The sequence below is a fragment of the Hemiscyllium ocellatum genome, chromosome 26 (assembly GCF_020745735.1).
Source record: "Hemiscyllium ocellatum isolate sHemOce1 chromosome 26, sHemOce1.pat.X.cur, whole genome shotgun sequence".
NCBI classification, from domain to species: domain Eukaryota; kingdom Metazoa; phylum Chordata; class Chondrichthyes; order Orectolobiformes; family Hemiscylliidae; genus Hemiscyllium; species Hemiscyllium ocellatum.
The window spans coordinates 26,977,524-26,994,568 of NC_083426.1; the positions used below are offsets into that span (position 1 = coordinate 26,977,524).

Sequence of the window (17,045 nt, forward strand, 5' to 3'; positions counted from 1 at the left end):
GCTGGGAGGGCACAGCACAGCAGCATCCAAGCAAAATATTGTTTAAGTTTGACTCTTCAATAAACGTACTAATCCTACATGTGCTGTGAAATTCTATTCTAAGGGGAAAGTGTGGTTTAAAGATGGAGCTTTTGCATTCTCTGACCATATCCCATGTAAACAGCTGGCAACAGAGTTTGTATGAATTTCTCCCACTTAATAAATGCACATTTATGGACATTTGTTTCGACTTCTAACCATGACATTGTTCTGTGAAAATAAAGTTCAGTGTGATTATGGTGAAGTTCCTGATGATAGTTGTTCTGTAATTGTATTAAGGGAGCTTTGTTTAAATCACTGAGGTCCGCATGAAGAAAGAATATAATTCTGTCATCCTAACTGCAGGGTGTTCTGGAATAGTCAGCATGATTTTTTGAAAAGGAAATCCTGTATAACCAGTTCACTGGAATTATTTGAAGGAGTAACATGTGCCGTGGATACAGAGGAGCCTTTAGATATACTGTACTTGCATTTCCACAGGCATTTGACGAAGTACCACTAAAAATATTATACTGCAACGTAGGAGTTCATGGTATAGGCAGTAACCTACTTGCTTGGATAAAAGATTAGTTGGCTAGCAGAAAAACAGGATATGCAATAACCTACCTGACAAAGGAAAAGCACAATTCTCAATTTTTTTTTCTTTCTAAGTTATTAGTGTACATGTCTTAACTGGGATATGTATTTCAATGCATATTATACGTGAGGATGACCTCAGACTCAAAGTGATGATAATGAGTGGATTGCAAAGATTTTGCACAATTGGTTTCCATTTAATTTCTACACCTTTCATCCATTTAAAAACTCTGAAATGGTATCAGATGTATCTATTTCAGTTATATCTGGGTTGTGGGTTTTCTGCTGCACCTTTGTCACTTGCTTTTGTGCTTTCTAAATGTGAGGTGGGAGCAAGAATTTTGAGTGGGAACATTTCCTGAAGTTATGAAATCTGATGCAGTGCTGACCACAATGTATTCTGTCTCCTATTCCAAGCCCAACTTATTGAATTCACAATATTGTTAATACCTTGTGTGATCAGTGATTTGTGAGCTTGGTCATTTTTATTTTCTTGAGAACTTTGGTTTACAATTAACAGCATAAACTTTGGAATTCCTGGTGTGGATGCTCATGTGTTTAGGATTACTAATGCTTCATTTGAAGCAAAGCTAAAGTCAACCCAGATCTTTTGGAAACACAGGGTTTGATTAGGAGTAGTCCGCATGGCTTTGTGAGTGGGAGATCATGCCTGACAAATTTGTTAGATTTTTTTTGATGAAGTGACCAGGAAGGTTGATGTGGGCATGGTGTAGACGTAGTATGGCCTTTAATCAGGTTGTACGTGGAGAGCTGCTGTGGAAGATTAGATCACATAGAATCCAGGGTGAGCTGACAAATTGCATACAAAATTCTCTTGATGGTAGGAAGCATAGGGTGATAGTGGAAGGATGCTTGTCGGACTAGAGGCCTGTTACGTATGGAGTGCCTCGGGTGGGTACTGGGCCCATTACTGTTTGTTATCTATGTCAATGATATGGATGAGAATGTACAAGACATGATTAGTAAGTTTCAAAAAGTTTGGTGCAAGAAATGCATAGCCAGTCAGGTAACGTCCGAAGAACAGGAGAACTGACATTTCAAGCATAAACTCTTCATCAGGAATATGGGGGTGGGAGGGGTGTGGCTGGTTGCCAATGAGGTTGAAAGACAAATGGGATGGGGTGGGGCTGGGTGGAAGGTAGTTGGGAATGTGGTAGGTAGATGAAAGTGGGAGGTAATGGTGATAGTTGGGAGTGGAGGGATGAGCGGATAGATGGGGAGGAAGATGGACTAATAGGACAGTTCAAGAGGGCGGTGCCGAGTGGAGGGATGGATCTGGGATAAGGTGGGGGAGGAAAGATTAGGGAACTGGTGAAATCAACATTGATCCCATGTGTTTAGAGGGTCCCAAGGTGGAAGATGAAGGTGTCAGGTGGCTGGAATTTAGCAGTGAAAGAGGCCCTGCACCTTGTTGGTCAAGTGGGAGGGGGAGTTGAAGTGGTCGACCACAGGACAGTGGGGTTGTTTGGTGCGTGTGTCCCAGAGATGTTCTCTGAAATGTTCTCCAAGTTGGCAACCTGTCTTTTACCTAGTGTTGGGGAATCAAAGACTAGAGGGCATCAGTGTAAGGTTAGAGGGGAATGAATAAACGGGAACTTGAAGGGCAGCTTTTTTTTTACACAGAGGGTGGTATGCATATGGAATGAGCTGCCAGTGGAAGTGGTTGAGACGGGTACATTAACAACATTTAAAAGGCATTTAGACAAATACATGGATAGGAAAGGATTAGAAGCATATGGGCCAAGCGCAGGGAAATGGGGTTAGCATGGACAGACATTTTGGTCGGCATGGACCACTTTGGGCCAAAGGGCCTGTCTCCGTGCTGTAGGACTCTGTGACTCTATAACACTATTTTTTAGTTCAAGCACCCAGGAGTCATTGACCCTGGACAAACATAGGATTTCTCCTTGAAAAGGAGTATTCTCATCGATTGGCAGAGAAGGCTTGAGGAGCTTGAGGGTCTACTTCTATTCATCATTTTAATTTTTGTTTGTTTCATAATAGCCTTTCCTGAGCCTGGATCAGGCCACAGGAGCATATTCCTTTCGTAGTGACCGTTACATAGAAGGTGGAAAAATGTGACATGATACATGATACGTGATACACATTTTATGTGTGGAATAATGGTTCTCCTTTGATCTTTCTGTGGCTAACTGAGAGGTTAGGTAGTATTGCTCACTGCTTATGGGTCTGAGAGATGATACTGAATATGAAAAAGTAAAGTTGAAACTAGAAATATGATATTTGATTTCCAGTTATATTTAAGTGGTCATATTTGTGCTGTAGTCAGCAGCTATGGTTAAAGACGCAGGTATGAATGTGTATGCTCCTTTGCAATTCATTTTGTGACTTTGGCCAGGATCTTTCGTGATGAGGATGGCCTGTTCTGCTAACATATCAACTGCACATTGCTTCATTTTATGGGAAGCTGCAGTGGAAGCCAGCTCGTAGTTAGCTGAAATTTGTCAGTTTGAGGAGTGAAAGTATTTCTCAGTTTCATGTTCTGGGAAACTTAACCTTGAATTAGAAAAGCACTGGGTCACTTATACTATGATAGTAACAGAAAATACTTTTACCTCTTATATAGCTTGCTGTTTTGAGTCCTATTTGATAAAATGGAAAAAAAAAGATAATTCATCATGTACCGTTAATAAAACTATTTTACTTGACCAAATGACTTGAACATTTTATTCACCTTATCAAGAATTTGAACATATGCATACATTCATTTCATATTTCATGTTTTAATTTGAGATTTGAATGCATTTATTTTTTAATTGGGCAGAGCCTCTAAATATAGAACAACTTTCAGATAAATGCTTTTGTGTTTATGTCTTAACATGCCATTAGCATTGTTCAAGACCTTGATGTCCATTAGCTACGGTGCACTCGGAATTTGCTGTTCATGGGTCATATGTTCTACTTTCATGGAGTTAAAAAAGAATGTAAATTCTTAAGTTTCTTCAGAACTATCTATCAAGAAAACAAACCTCTTGTGTTATAATCTGGTAAACCTTTGCACATTGTCTTATGTTTGACAAGACTTGAATTACTTGCAGCATATTTGATAATAATCACACTTGGCCTTTGTTTCATCCTTGCAGGGATTTATTATGTAAATGCTGGGTATTAATAGAGTAATTAGGCATATCCTATAAAATGGAACCAGCACTTGTTCCTTATCCCGCATGCCAGGAACTATTACTCATCTTCTGCCTTTTTCTACAAGACTGAGAACTAATTAGAGTCATTTAGCAGCACTCTCTGAGCTCAGACTTTTCATAATCACTCATCATCCATTTGTGATTGAAGAGATTACTCTGTGAAAATGTTGACCAGTTGTAACGTGAAAAAGTTTGGCTGAAATAAATTGTTGAATGAATGCAAATGTTAATGAACACATGCTTAAATGTTGTAAATCTGTCATTATTCCACTGTGAAATGAAAATGAATCATGGATCGATGGTTTTTATAAATTATTTATGTTGCAACATGATATTGTTCTGTAGCATAATTATACTGAAAAAATTATGTACAACTTATATCTCTGTAACTTCTATATCCTTCATTGTGATAGTTTTTTTTTATTTATTGTTTTCACGTGTATTGAGATAAATGTTTTGCATGCTATACAGGCAGATCATACCATTCAAAGTTCATAAGGGTAGCAGAAGAGAGTGCAGAACACAGCGTTACAGAGGCAGAGAAGGTGCAGAGAGAGAGAGATCAGAATTAACATTTGACAGGTTCATTCAAAAGTTTGATAACAGCAGAGAAGAAGCTGTTTTTGAATTTATTTGTACATGTATTCAAACTTTAATGTCTTCTGCCTGACACAAGAGAGTAGAACCAGGCAGGAAGGGTCTTTGATTATGCTGATTATTTTCCTGAGGTTGCAGGAAATATAGAGGAGTCAATGGATGGAATGCTGGTTTGCATGATGGACTGGACTGTGTTCATAATTCTCTATCGTTTCTTGCAGTCTTGGGAAGAATATTTGCCATAGCATGTTATGATGCATCCAGATAGGATGCTTTTTATGGTGCATCTGTAAAAATTGATAAGAGTCCTTGTGGATATATCACATTTACAAACCCTTCCTGCTGTTTAGCATAGTGTCATGATGTAAATTATTTAAGCATATCTTACCAAAAACACTAAGGCTTGCCACTTCAGGTAAGTTTCTTGTAGATGTCCAACTATAAAATTGAACTTGCAGGAAATTAAAATGACCATCACTTTAGATGCTACTGGCTACAACCTTGTTCGGTCCTGAGGGAAGCTGAGTCCCAAGCGGCTTGGACAATTACAAAGGCTTATTTTACACTGCTTATCTCCCTGGACACTTCTTTGATATTGGGTGGAATTGACAGTTGAAAGTATGAAGTTGTTGCTTTGATGTTCAGATAACTGCATTTCCTTCATATCTGCTATTGCTGCTTTAATCTAGTCCAGAATGAAAATAGGATACATTCAATGTATCACTGACTAGACACTTCCTAAATCTTTTGTGTTCATGAAATGTTAGCACAGTAGTTGTCGTGGTAGTATTCATTGTGTATGTGAATAAAAGAAAAACTGAACGGTCAAAGAATCATGACTTTAAAGATCATTCATGAATGATTGTTTTGATTAAGGCCTCAAGCACCTGACATTTGTAGTATAATAGATTGCTTGTATTCCTGATTAGATTGTCAAATATAAAATGATCTACTGAGTCTTTGGTTTATCTGAACCTTTTTATAAGAATTTATCATTTACTCTGGAACTTGTATCATAAAAGCAGTTTTATAAATGGTGTAACATGTAGCAAAGAATGATGGCAAAGCCATAATAAAAACAGACAAGCGTCCGAAACTCATTATCTACTTTGAAAGGGCCGATGTTAAGATTTTAGAATGTACTTTTTATCTGGAGGATAAACCTATGAACAACTACTTCTTTTGTAATAGGTAGTTCTCAAGACATTTTTATAGATCAGGTGCATTTCATAATTTTCATTACTATTCCTTCAGTTACTAAAAAAGGTAGATAAGTTTAGTCTCAAAACAGCCTTGTGAAAGACCACATCAATAGAAAATGGTACAGAATGCTTTCAGTGACAGTGAGCCAAAACACACACAGCACTGCTTAAGGCAGATGACAAGATCTGAAATAACACAAATGACCCTTTCAAATATGACAACATCCTTCCAATAGGAGGGAGACCAAAACTGCACCAAAACTTAAATTTAATAGCAAGTACCCAGCCTAAGATGGTAAATTCTTTTTGTCCATTGTTATCAGCCTTGTAACAAATAATTAGCTTAAAACCGCCAATTGGCCCAAACTGCCAATATTTTTCCAACCCTTTAAATAGTGGTTTGACCCTACTATTTGCAGTCTACAAGGCAGTCATCCTCTTGATATTCCTCTACAGTGATGATGTACCATTGATGCCTTAGAAAGCTCATCAGTGCTGCCCACAGAGGATCCCTATCTCCCAACTGCTGATCTCAGAACTGCAGTCTCTTCCAATTCCCCAAATTGAAACTTCTTCATCCTCACTCCTGAAGTCACTCAATTTCTTAATTGAGTGATTAGCACTGCTGCCTCACAGCTCCAGGGACCTGGGTTCAATTCCTGCCTCAGGCGACTGACTGTGTGGAGTTTGCACGTTCTCCCCGTGTCTGCGTGGGTTTCCTCCAGGTGCTCCGGTTTCCTCCCACAGTCACAAAGATGTGCGGGTCAGGTAAATTGGCCATGCTAAATTGCCCGTAGTGTTAGGTAAGGGGTATATGTAGAGGTATGGGTGGGTTGCGCTTCGGCGGGTCGGTGTGGACTTGTTGGGCCGAAGGGCCTGTTTCCACACTGTAAGTAAGTAATCTAATCTACTCCCCAATCCTCTTAATATTGATATTTGTCTTTGATCCCCAATCCACGAAGTTGTGGCCTTTCCATGTTTCCTCCAATCTGTGGCCTCCCACATGCCTTTCCCGACCCATTCTTTCAGCACTTTCTTTGTCTGGCTTGCATTCATATTCAAGATTGAAGTTCAATCTGAAATTGGATCTCAATGTAATAGAACTGTAGGTCCTGAAATTTCAGAAGTTCTGGAGGTTTAAACACTCCATATTTTTAATTTTACGTGCTCCCACTCAACATTCCTGCTCCTGAACTCTTGCCTCCTCGAGGTTATGGAGAAAAAAAGCCAGACAAGAAGCTTTAAAAGTCATTTTCAAAAAAAAAGGATTGTTAAAACCGCAGCATTTTGAAACATTTAGGATTTACATTAACAACATCAGAACTTCAGCTTGAGATGAATTTGGAACTTGAAAGAGAGTGCAGTCCAAGAGAGGGAAGTAGAAATTGAGTGACTTCAGAAGTGAGGATGAAGAAGTTTCAATTTGGGGAATTGGAAGAGACTGCAATTCTGAGATCAGCAGTTGGGAGATTGGGATCCTCTGTGGGCAGCACTGATGAGCTTTCTAAGGCATCAATGGTACATCATCACTGTAGAGGAATGTCAAGAGGATGACTGCCTTGTAGACTGCAATTTTTGTGTCCACCTGCAGATAATGGTTCTTCAAGATTTATCCATATAGTTTCCTACATGAGAATCTAAACTGGTGTCAAGCAAATATGTGTTACTTGTACTTGACTCTCTCCTCCATCTTCCCAGTGGTATTTTTCAACATAGTCAATAATGAACTTCCACTCGGTCTTCAAAGTGAATGCCAACTTTAATAGGTTTTCTACCTCCAAAGGCTCAAAGTGAATACCAAAACCTCAGTTGTGACCATAACAGACCTCCAATGTACAGGGTTGGGTGTCAGCTGGGTAGTAGGTAGAATACCAGAGGGATTAAGGGAAAGGTGCCAGGTAAGAAGGCTATTGGGTATCAACTGGGAAAGATGCCACAGTATAGGGACTGCAGGTGGCAGAGGAACCAAGAAAGTAAAGCAGTCTTTAGAGTAGGTTGAGATGGGTGGTTGAAGTCAGGTCTAGTTGAGGAAAGGGTGTGTGTCTAGTCGCAGGGAAAGGAGATTTGGGTGTAGAGCAGAGGGAGGTTAGCTGTGGAGGTTGGGGGAGTTTGGGTATGAAGTTAGGAGAAGGAGTGACATTGTCCAGTAGTGGAGAAAGAGGGCTTGGATGCAGAGCAGGGGAGGGAGGGTTGAGGTGTGAAGCAGGGCAAGAGAGAACCATGTACAATGGCAAATGAATGGGACTCGGGTGCAGAGCAAAGGAGGAGGTTGACAGATTTGAGAGCAGGGAAAGGAGTGAGAAATAGGATGGGGTTGGGGGGGGTGGTGGGAGGGGTGTCAGATCATGGCAGGTCACATTGGAGAGTGGCTCCTGTTTGGAGAGTGGGGTGAGGTGTGGGTCAGGGTCTGAAGGTTATAAGTGATCTGGGTTGATGTGTAGTTGGAGAGGTGCTAAGTTAGGTATGGAGTCGATTGAATATTTACTCGGGAATATCACGTAGCTAAGGTTAGTTTCATCACCTGGTTTCTTAATTTTTGCTAATAAGTCTGTGATTTACCACATTGTGACGTTTCTTTTTGAAGTGTTTTGATCTCTATGCAGCATCAAAATTGTTAAACTGAGATTTAAATTTCGAATCATCTCAAAGAATCACTTAACAAGGTTTCACCTTTAAAATTTTTACTGTAACAGCTGAAGTAAAATCAACATTATTTAAACATTAGCTAGTTGGCAACTTATACATTAAGCTACATAAAAGCCAACTCATCTTTAATTCCTAACACAACAGAAAACCCCACACTGTGTTTGTACATTGCACCTCACTTTCTGCAGAATTGTAGTCTTACAAGAACCAGTCCATGTTTACTCTCAGCTTCCAAGAAGTTTGCTAGTTCCCATTTCAATAATTCATAACATTGCATGTCCATTGGAAGTCATTTTTGTCATCTCCTGGACTTGTATCCTGATCCCCATTCCCATAAGACCCCCTTTCGTTCTCACGCCAGGACTTAGAATGTGGGGACTTCTTATATTATTAGTAATGACCACTGCTCCCAGTGCCACTGCTAGGACTATAGAGGTGCTGGACAGTCAACCCGTCTAAGGTGGGACTACTTCTCAAATGAGGCTAAAATCTTGCCCTCAGCCAAGTAATACACTGTTGAACAAAGTAGATTTTGTTGAAAGTAGCACAATAACCTCGTGTTTAGATTATTGAATGACTTGATAACCACATATTCGAAAGAAATTGAGTGATGTTTTATCTGAATTATTGCACTTCAAATTACATTTGCCCTTTATAGAAAAAGCTGATCAAATCTATTGAATGACACTTTTTAATCTGATTTGTAATTGAGATATCGGTATGCAGTTGACCTATAACATGTATTGTGCACTTTTATTTTGTAGATCTTCGAGCGGATTCTATTCATATGGGCTATTCGACATCCGGCAAGTGGTTATGTTCAAGGAATTAATGATCTGGTCACTCCTTTCTTTGTAGTGTTCCTTTCAGAACATGTGGGTAAGTTTATATAATTTATTCAGACTGATAATTAAAAAAAAACTTTTTTTTCTGCCATATTTCTATGTCGAAAGAAAATGAATAAATCCAATCGTTAGATAACATCTGGAATACTATAAGAAGTTCCAGTCTTCATGTTACAGAAAGGAAGTAGAGACTGTGGAGAGGACGGAAGAAACATTTGCAAAGATAATATCAGAACCAACAGTGTAAATCCACCGGGAAAGGCTAAACAGGCTTAAGCACCTTTCTCAGGAAAAGAGAATACTGAGAACAACCTAGAAGAAGTCTTTAAATTTGAGGGAGGTTGATAGAGTAGATGTAGAGAATATGTTTCATTTGTGTGGTATTCCAAAAGTAAGGTCAGTCAGAAATAAATCCATTAGGAATTCAGAAGAATCTTCTCTGTCCAGAGAGTGGTTAGAATACAGACCTTAACATCAAGTGGAATAGTTGCTACAAGTAGCTTAAATGCCTTTAAGGAAAATTTAGTCAAGTGTATGGAGTTGAAAATAAGCCTAGTCAGATACAGTGAACGAAGGATCATGTGGAGCACAAACACCAAGACAAATGTGTTGGGCTAAACAAACTATTCCTGTCCTATATGTTCTATGAAAAGTCACAGATGCCTTTGTTAACTTTTATGTAATAACAGGGGAGTGATGAATATTTAAAGAAAGGCAGGTACACTGTTTTCTTTAAGGGAAGAAATATTCCAATATAGTTGGCTACTTTTCATACAATCATAGAATCCCTACAGTGTGAAAACAGGCCATTTGGTCCAACAAGTTCAAATCGACCTTCCGAAGAGTAACCCACCCAGACCCATTCCCCCTACCCTTTATTTTCCCCTGACTAATGCATCTAACTTACGCATCCCTGAACACTATTGGCAAATTAGCATGGCCAGTTTACCTAATGTGCACTTTGGACTATGGGAGGAAACCGGAGCATCTGGAGCAAATCCACGCAGACACGGGGAGAATGTGCAAACTCCCCACAGCCTCCCTGAGGCTGGAATCGAACAGAGGTCCCTAGCATTGTGAGGCAGCACTACTGACATCTAGGAAGTTCATATTTTTGAAGGAAGTTTTTTTTTGTGAAAACTGATGATAGAAGGAAAATTTGTTTAAACGTCTGCCTTTTGAAAATAAATTTCTAGTTCCTCAGTTTTGGACTGTGGTTCATTTTCAAAGAGATTAGGGCTAAAGACAGTGAGAAGTTACCACAGTGGAGCAGCCTTAGGATACTGGGCCAGATTTTCTGTTACCCAAACAATAATTATTCCAGCGTAGATGGGACTTGTATATGGGAACCCTGCAGAATCCTCAACATAGCAGAGTCTGAAGGAATGCCCAAGAAATTAAGTGATGTGGAGGTGCCAGTGTTAGACTGGAGTGGACAAAGTCAGAAGTTAAATGACACCAGGTTATAGACCAACAGGTTGTTTGAAATCACCAGCTTTCAGAGCACTGCTCCTTTGTCAGGTGACTTGACGAGAGAGCAGCGCTCCGAAAGCTTATGATTTCAAATAACGTGTGACTTTTGACCAGGAAATTAAAGATTTTGCTGGGCAATTCCTCGAAGTTTGAGGCCCTCCAAAAGTATTGATTTAAATCAGAGTATTTGGAGGATTCTAATGAAATTAAATAATTTCACTTGGGGAAAAGTAGAATATTAAATACATGGTCTAATTCCTGAGTAACTATTCAACAGATCCTGTACTTACCTCGCTCAATCCTAGCCATACCTTCCCTTTTCCCCATGCATACCCAGCCCCTAACTGAGCAGCACTCAGGATCCAACGCATCGAACCCTCCTTCCTCTAATTGCCAGATGTGATCCGATACCCCACCTTACTACCTGATACAGTCCGACCCTCTTCCCTCTCCCACCACTCTGCAACCCTCCCCCAGATCAGACTCGGCCCATTCTGACCAGACCCAGCCCAACATTAATCTCCTTCTCCCATGTCCAGACCCAATTTCTCCCATCCACCCATATCATCCTTAAACATTGCATGGCACTCTATCCACTTTGCATCTGACCTGCTTTTCACTTAGCAGCCTACCTTCTACCCAGCTAGCAACTTACTTAGCTGACTTGTCACCTACTTCGCACTGACCTAGCACCCGACCTATCTGACACCTTCCCTCTCAACTCCTTAACATCATACTTTCCTTAAATCAGGATACCAGTCAGATGATTGCTGTGAATCTATGGTATAATTTGCCTTCCCCTGCAATTCTTCTACAAATTGTCAGAATATAAGTACAGCTCTGCATTTGTGTAGGAGCACTGATCAAAATCTCCTCTCAGAAGGATGGAGCTCCATTCTTTAGTAAAAAGGAGTCAAAATGGCAATCTGTGAGAGATTGTCAGTTCTCGGAAAGTCTGGCTCATAGTGTTTTTGCCTAACAGAGTCAACATCCAGTAAGTTGTGCAACCTTTCTTGCTAAAATCTAGAAATTTCTTCTCGTTATAAGACAGAAGATATTCCTTTTTTCACAAACAGACCTGTTTTCTGGAAGACCTTTTTTAATGTTTGTATGTGTTAGAGGAAACTTGATCCTGGTATAAAGTGTAACATCTTCCTACACATGTCAAACTAGGCTATCAATGCTTCTTTGAAATAAGAGCATATCGGATCTCTCTGGGAAGGAACTGTTCTGTGTAACACTGCCGAGATGATTTGTGATGTAGAAGCATTGTGATCGTCGAAAGCTGATCCCAGCGAATAACTCAGTTACACCTCTACAAAGTTCATTCTTGAGCCGTTTTTTTTGATAATTCAGTTCTGTTTGCTTTTTCTAGTAGAAGGACAATGTGAAATAATCTTGTTGAGTACAAAACATTTTTAGTTTGACCTCTTGTAAGACGTTTTGTGAAAGGGTAGACAATGGCATAGTGAATTTGTCGCTAGATTATTAATCCATGGGTACCTGGGTTTGAATCCTTGGCATTAGAATTTTGAATTAAACAATAATCTGGAAGTAAGTGTCTAATGATAACCATGAAACCATTGTTGATTGTCTGTAAAAAAAAATTTGGTTCGCTAATGTCCTTTTAGGTAAGGAAATCTCCTTTCCTTACCTGGTTAGGGTTACATGTGACTCCGGACCCACAGCAATTTGGTTGACTCTTAACAGATCTCTAGGCAATGAATGCTAGCCTAGCTAGTGACACCCACATGCCATGAATTAATATAAAAATAAAGAATGTATGACACCTTTGTGATTGTTCCCACAAATCTTTTCTTTGTTATTTAGTTTGATGTTTTCATGTTTGTATTTTCTGTTTAATTGATTGATTTAAGCAAAAAAGTAGAATTTGTTGAGTTCAAGGATTTCTGTGCGCTAAGATTGAGTTAATAGGAGATGCAAAGCTGAAACATAATTGTACATAATCGAAAGGCAGTAATTTGAGCCAACTAGTTTCCTTGAGCAGTTTTTTAAAATTGTGAATATGGGAATACTTAAGGGGAAAACCTCAAACAAATTGTGACTGTAGGAAGTAAGATCAGGTTTGAACACATGTAAATAAATCCGATTTATTATAGACAATGTGTTTGTGACATATATTTCAGAATATTAAAGGAGCAGTGCGTGCTGAAAAATGTTCATCTGCATGCTATGTAATTCATGAGCGTGCCTGCAAAATGTTCTCTGTGGCCATTGTTGCAGTTCTAAAATAGTTTTTGAAGCAGTTTTCTTTTGACTATTCCAGGACTCCTGAGACTGGCTGAAACTTCAGCATACAGACAATACATCATCTTTAAGTAAAAGGTAGAATCAAAGGAGCCATGTCTATAATTTTAAACATTTAATTGAAAAATATGAGGACTCAAATGAAATGTTTTTTTTAAAGAATAGAGATTAAAGTTTAAATTATTAATCGTACTGTAGTCAGTATTGAGACTAAGTAGCCCTTGCCGTTGCAGCTATCAAACCGAACTTGAATTATCAAAAAATGGCAAGTTAATCTTATTAGGGATTCTGTCTTTTTTGAAATATGTTATAGTCAACTTGATAAAAATATTTTGGCTAGTATCTTTATATTAAAATGGAAAGGAACAAATGTGCCTTTCACCAAGCACAACAATGATCCTGAAAGGGAGTCTTCAAAAAGCTGCCAAGGAAACCATATGTAGTTTTTTTTCTCGAATGCAAATTCCATCACAGATGTTGTGCATATATATGTTTTAAAAAAAGACAAGTCTCTGGAATCAGGGTAGAGCTAGTGACCCTTGAGCACAAAATTGCCTGAGAGGAAAAGATCATTCTGGAAATGTAAACTATCTTTGAGTTTTTTTTAATCATCAGAATAAAATGTTTATCAACCAGTGATCAAGACAAGGCAACAAATATGTATTTTTAAAATCCTTGAAACTAAGATGAAATTTGTATAAGAAACCCTGATTAACAGGCTGAGATGGAAAAAAATCCCTAAGATTAGTGGTAAACCGTGGGCTTTGTTTTTATAAAGCTGTCATGAAAGGGATAAAAAGACTAATTTTAAGGTTATTGTGCATAAATTCTGCATTACTAAAGAAAGCATGCTCAATATTTTGTTAAGTACCAGTGAAGAATGTTGGCCAGTTTTTTATTTTATTTTCCAAGCTTTTAGCTTTTATTTTGAAGCATATTAGCTGTTAATATATTAATTTAAATTCAAAAAACTTTGACTGTTTGCTTCTGTGGTTAGAGACAAAATAAAATGTGCTGGAGTTGTTTTTGTATTAATCCAGCATTATATCCATGCCAGAAATCATCTTGAATTGTGAATGTTTGCCCTTAGTTTGGAGTAGAAAATAATCAACAAATGGTGCTGATTTTTAATTCTTTCCTTAGCAGAGGAGCAAAAGAAAACTGTTTGCCAGTCTGTGCTTCTGCGAGGTAGTAGAGCAGAACTTACTGTCAAAAGCAGGTATAGTGCCAGAAGACTAGAGGATAGCAAATGTGGTTCCCTTGTTCAAGAAGGGGAGTAGGGATAACCCTAGTAACTATAGGCCTGTGAGTCTCATTTCTGTTGTGGGCAAAGTCTTAGAGAGAATTGTAAGGGATAGGATTTATGAACATCTGGATAGGAATAATGTGATTAAGGATAGTTAGCATGGTTTTGTGAAGGACAGGTCGTGCCTCACAAACCTTGTTGAATTCTTTGAGAAGTTGACTAAGGAGTAGGACGAGGGTAAAGCGGTAGATGTGGTGTATATGGATTTTAGTAAGGTGTTTGATAAGGTTCCCCATAGTAGGCTACTGCAAAAAATACGGAGGTATGGCATTGAGGGTGCGTTAGAGGTTTGGATTAGGAATTGACTGGCTGGAAGAAGACAGAGGGTAGTAGTTGATGGTAAAAGTTCATCTTGGAGTGCAGTTACTAGCGGTGTTCCGCAAGGATCTGTTTTGGGATCATTGCTGTTTGTTATTTTTATAAATGGCCTGGAGGAGGGGCTAGAAGGTTGGGTGAGCAAGTTTGAGGATGATACGATAGTCGGTGGAGTTTTTGACAGTGAGGAAGGATGTGGCAGGTTACAGTGGGATATACATAAGCTGCAGAGCTGGGCAGAAAGATGGCAAATGGAGTTCAATGTAGGTAAGTGTGAAGTAATTCACTTTGGTAAGTGTATCAAGAAGATGGAGTACTGGGCTAATGGTCAGATACTTGGTAGTGTGGATGAGCAGAGGGATCTTGGTGTCCATGTACACAGATCTCTGAAAGTTGCCACCCAGGTAAATAGTGCTGTGAAGAAGGCATATGGCGTACTGGCTTTTATTGGTAGAGGAATTGAGTTCCGGAGTCCTGAGATCATGTTGCAGTTGTATAAGACTCTGGTGTGGCCGCATCTGGAGTATTGTGTGCAGTTTTGGCCGCCATACTATAGGATGGATGTGGAGGCACTGGAACGAGTGCAGAGGAGGTTTACCAGGATGTTGCCTGGTATGGTCGGAAGATCGTATGAGGAAAGGCTGAGGCACTTGGGGCTGTTTTCATTGGAGAAAAAAAGGTTTAGGGGTGACTTGATGGAGGTGTACAAGATGATTAGGGGTTTAGATAGGGTTGACCATGAGAACCTTTTTCCACGTATGGAGTCGGCTATTACGAGGGAGCATAGCTTTAAATTAAGGGGAGGTAAGTATAGGACAGATGTTAGGGGTAGATTCTTTACTCAGCGAGTCGTGAGTTCATGGAATGGCCTGCCAGTAGCAGTGGTGGACTCTCCCTCTTTATGGGCATTTAAACGGGCATTGGATAGGCATATGGAGGATAGTGGGCTAGTGTAGGTTAGGTGGGCTTGGGTCGGTGCAACATCGAGGGCCTAAGGGCCTCTATTATGCTGTATTTTTCTATGTTCTATAAAAGCAAAATTATAAAGGAGGATACCCAAACAGTGATCCATCTGTGAACTTCTGTCAGAGACAGACGCACAGTTGCTTCAATAACAAATTGTTTATATGATTCCCAGATGTAAGAATGTAAGGAAGTTGCTAACCAGAGGGCAACCTTAGTGGATCTAGCAGTTATAGGCAAGAGAGCCTCAGAGTTTAGATCAGAGTGGTGCTGGAAAAGCACAGCAGGTCAGGCAGCATCCGAGGAGCAGGAAAATCGATGATTTAGGAAAAACCCCTTCATCAGATATGGAAGCAAGGAGCCCTGGAAGCTTCCTGCCTCTATTCCTGATGAAGGGCTTTTGCCCAAAACGTTGGTTTTCCTTCTCCTCGGATGCTGCCTGACCTGCTGTGTTTTTCCAGCACCACTCTGATCTAATCTGGTTTCCAGCATCTGCAGTCCTCACTTTTGCCTAAGAGAGTCTTAGAGACATAAATGACTTAAGTTGATCACAGAATTCAAGGGTTATTTTAAAAGTGAAAGATGATTATTTTACATTGCTGTTTGGAACATCTCAAGTGTGCTAATTGTCAAAGAGATGGGCCTGTGAGAATTAAAATTTTCATTTATTTAATGGATACTGTGTCCATCCTATCTGCTCACAGAAGCATAGAAATGTTGACTTCTCAATCTCCTGATGCTACCTGGCTTGCTGTGTTCAGTTTTCAGCAAGAGGAGAAGTTTTTGAGTAACTGCAGTGGTTAAAAGAAACAGGTAACTTGTGATGAAACCTAACTTTTTTAGAAGAGAAGTCACAGTTGTGAGGTTTTGAAGGAAGGTTGGAGGATTGCTTCAACAAAAGGTGCTGAAAGGATCCCAATGAAATGTCATGCCTTAGCAAGTGACTGGTATATTCTGGAGAACTGAATCTAAACTGGTCCAGCCATATAACTACTTAGGCTTTAAAAGGAGGCTAGAAGCTGGGATTCTACATAAATTAATCTACTCCTGAATCCCCAATGCCAGTTCTACAAGGCAGAAGTCAGGATTTTTTATGCTGTGGCATGCCACTGTCTTGATCCCAGTTGAAGTGAATGAATCTTTAAGTTTAAAGGGATAATTTTGAGGGAAACACAAGGAAAATCTGGTTTATAACAAAAATAGTTAGAAACTAAAATGTCAGGTTAACTGTATTTTTAACAGCACTTAAAAATCAGGAGAATTAAACAGGACAGACTTCCAAAACATGAAACCAGATGGATCCAACACACCACGCTTCTATGGATTACCAAAAATGCACAAACCAGGGGCTCCCCCCAGACCCATAGTCTCCCTACCTGGTACACCAACATACAGACTAGCCAAAGAACTCCAAAAACTAAAACGTCTAATTGAAGATTCATGCCACTCCATTCAATTCACCCAAGAATTCCTGAACACCAAGATAGAAGAGAAAGAAATAATAGTCTCCTTTGATGTTTCAGCCCTTTTCACATCAATTAACATCGACTTGCCCAAAGACACACTGGCATCACTACTAGGAAAACCAGGACCACAAGCATCTGAGCGCCAACTTCTTCAACAAAGACAA

General features: G+C 39.5%; 1 protein-coding gene across 2 annotated transcripts in view; it reads left to right on the forward strand.

Moving 5' to 3' along the window:
• The window catches only part of LOC132828188 (TBC1 domain family member 22B-like), a 309,362-nt gene that overhangs the window by 160,222 nt on the left and 132,095 nt on the right, over positions 1-17,045 (forward strand). For both annotated transcript variants that reach the window (XM_060845124.1, XM_060845126.1), the window contains exon 8: positions 9,010-9,124. In XM_060845124.1, the coding sequence (XP_060701107.1) occupies positions 9,010-9,124 (115 nt within the window). The remainder of the gene's footprint in view (positions 1-9,009; positions 9,125-17,045) is intronic.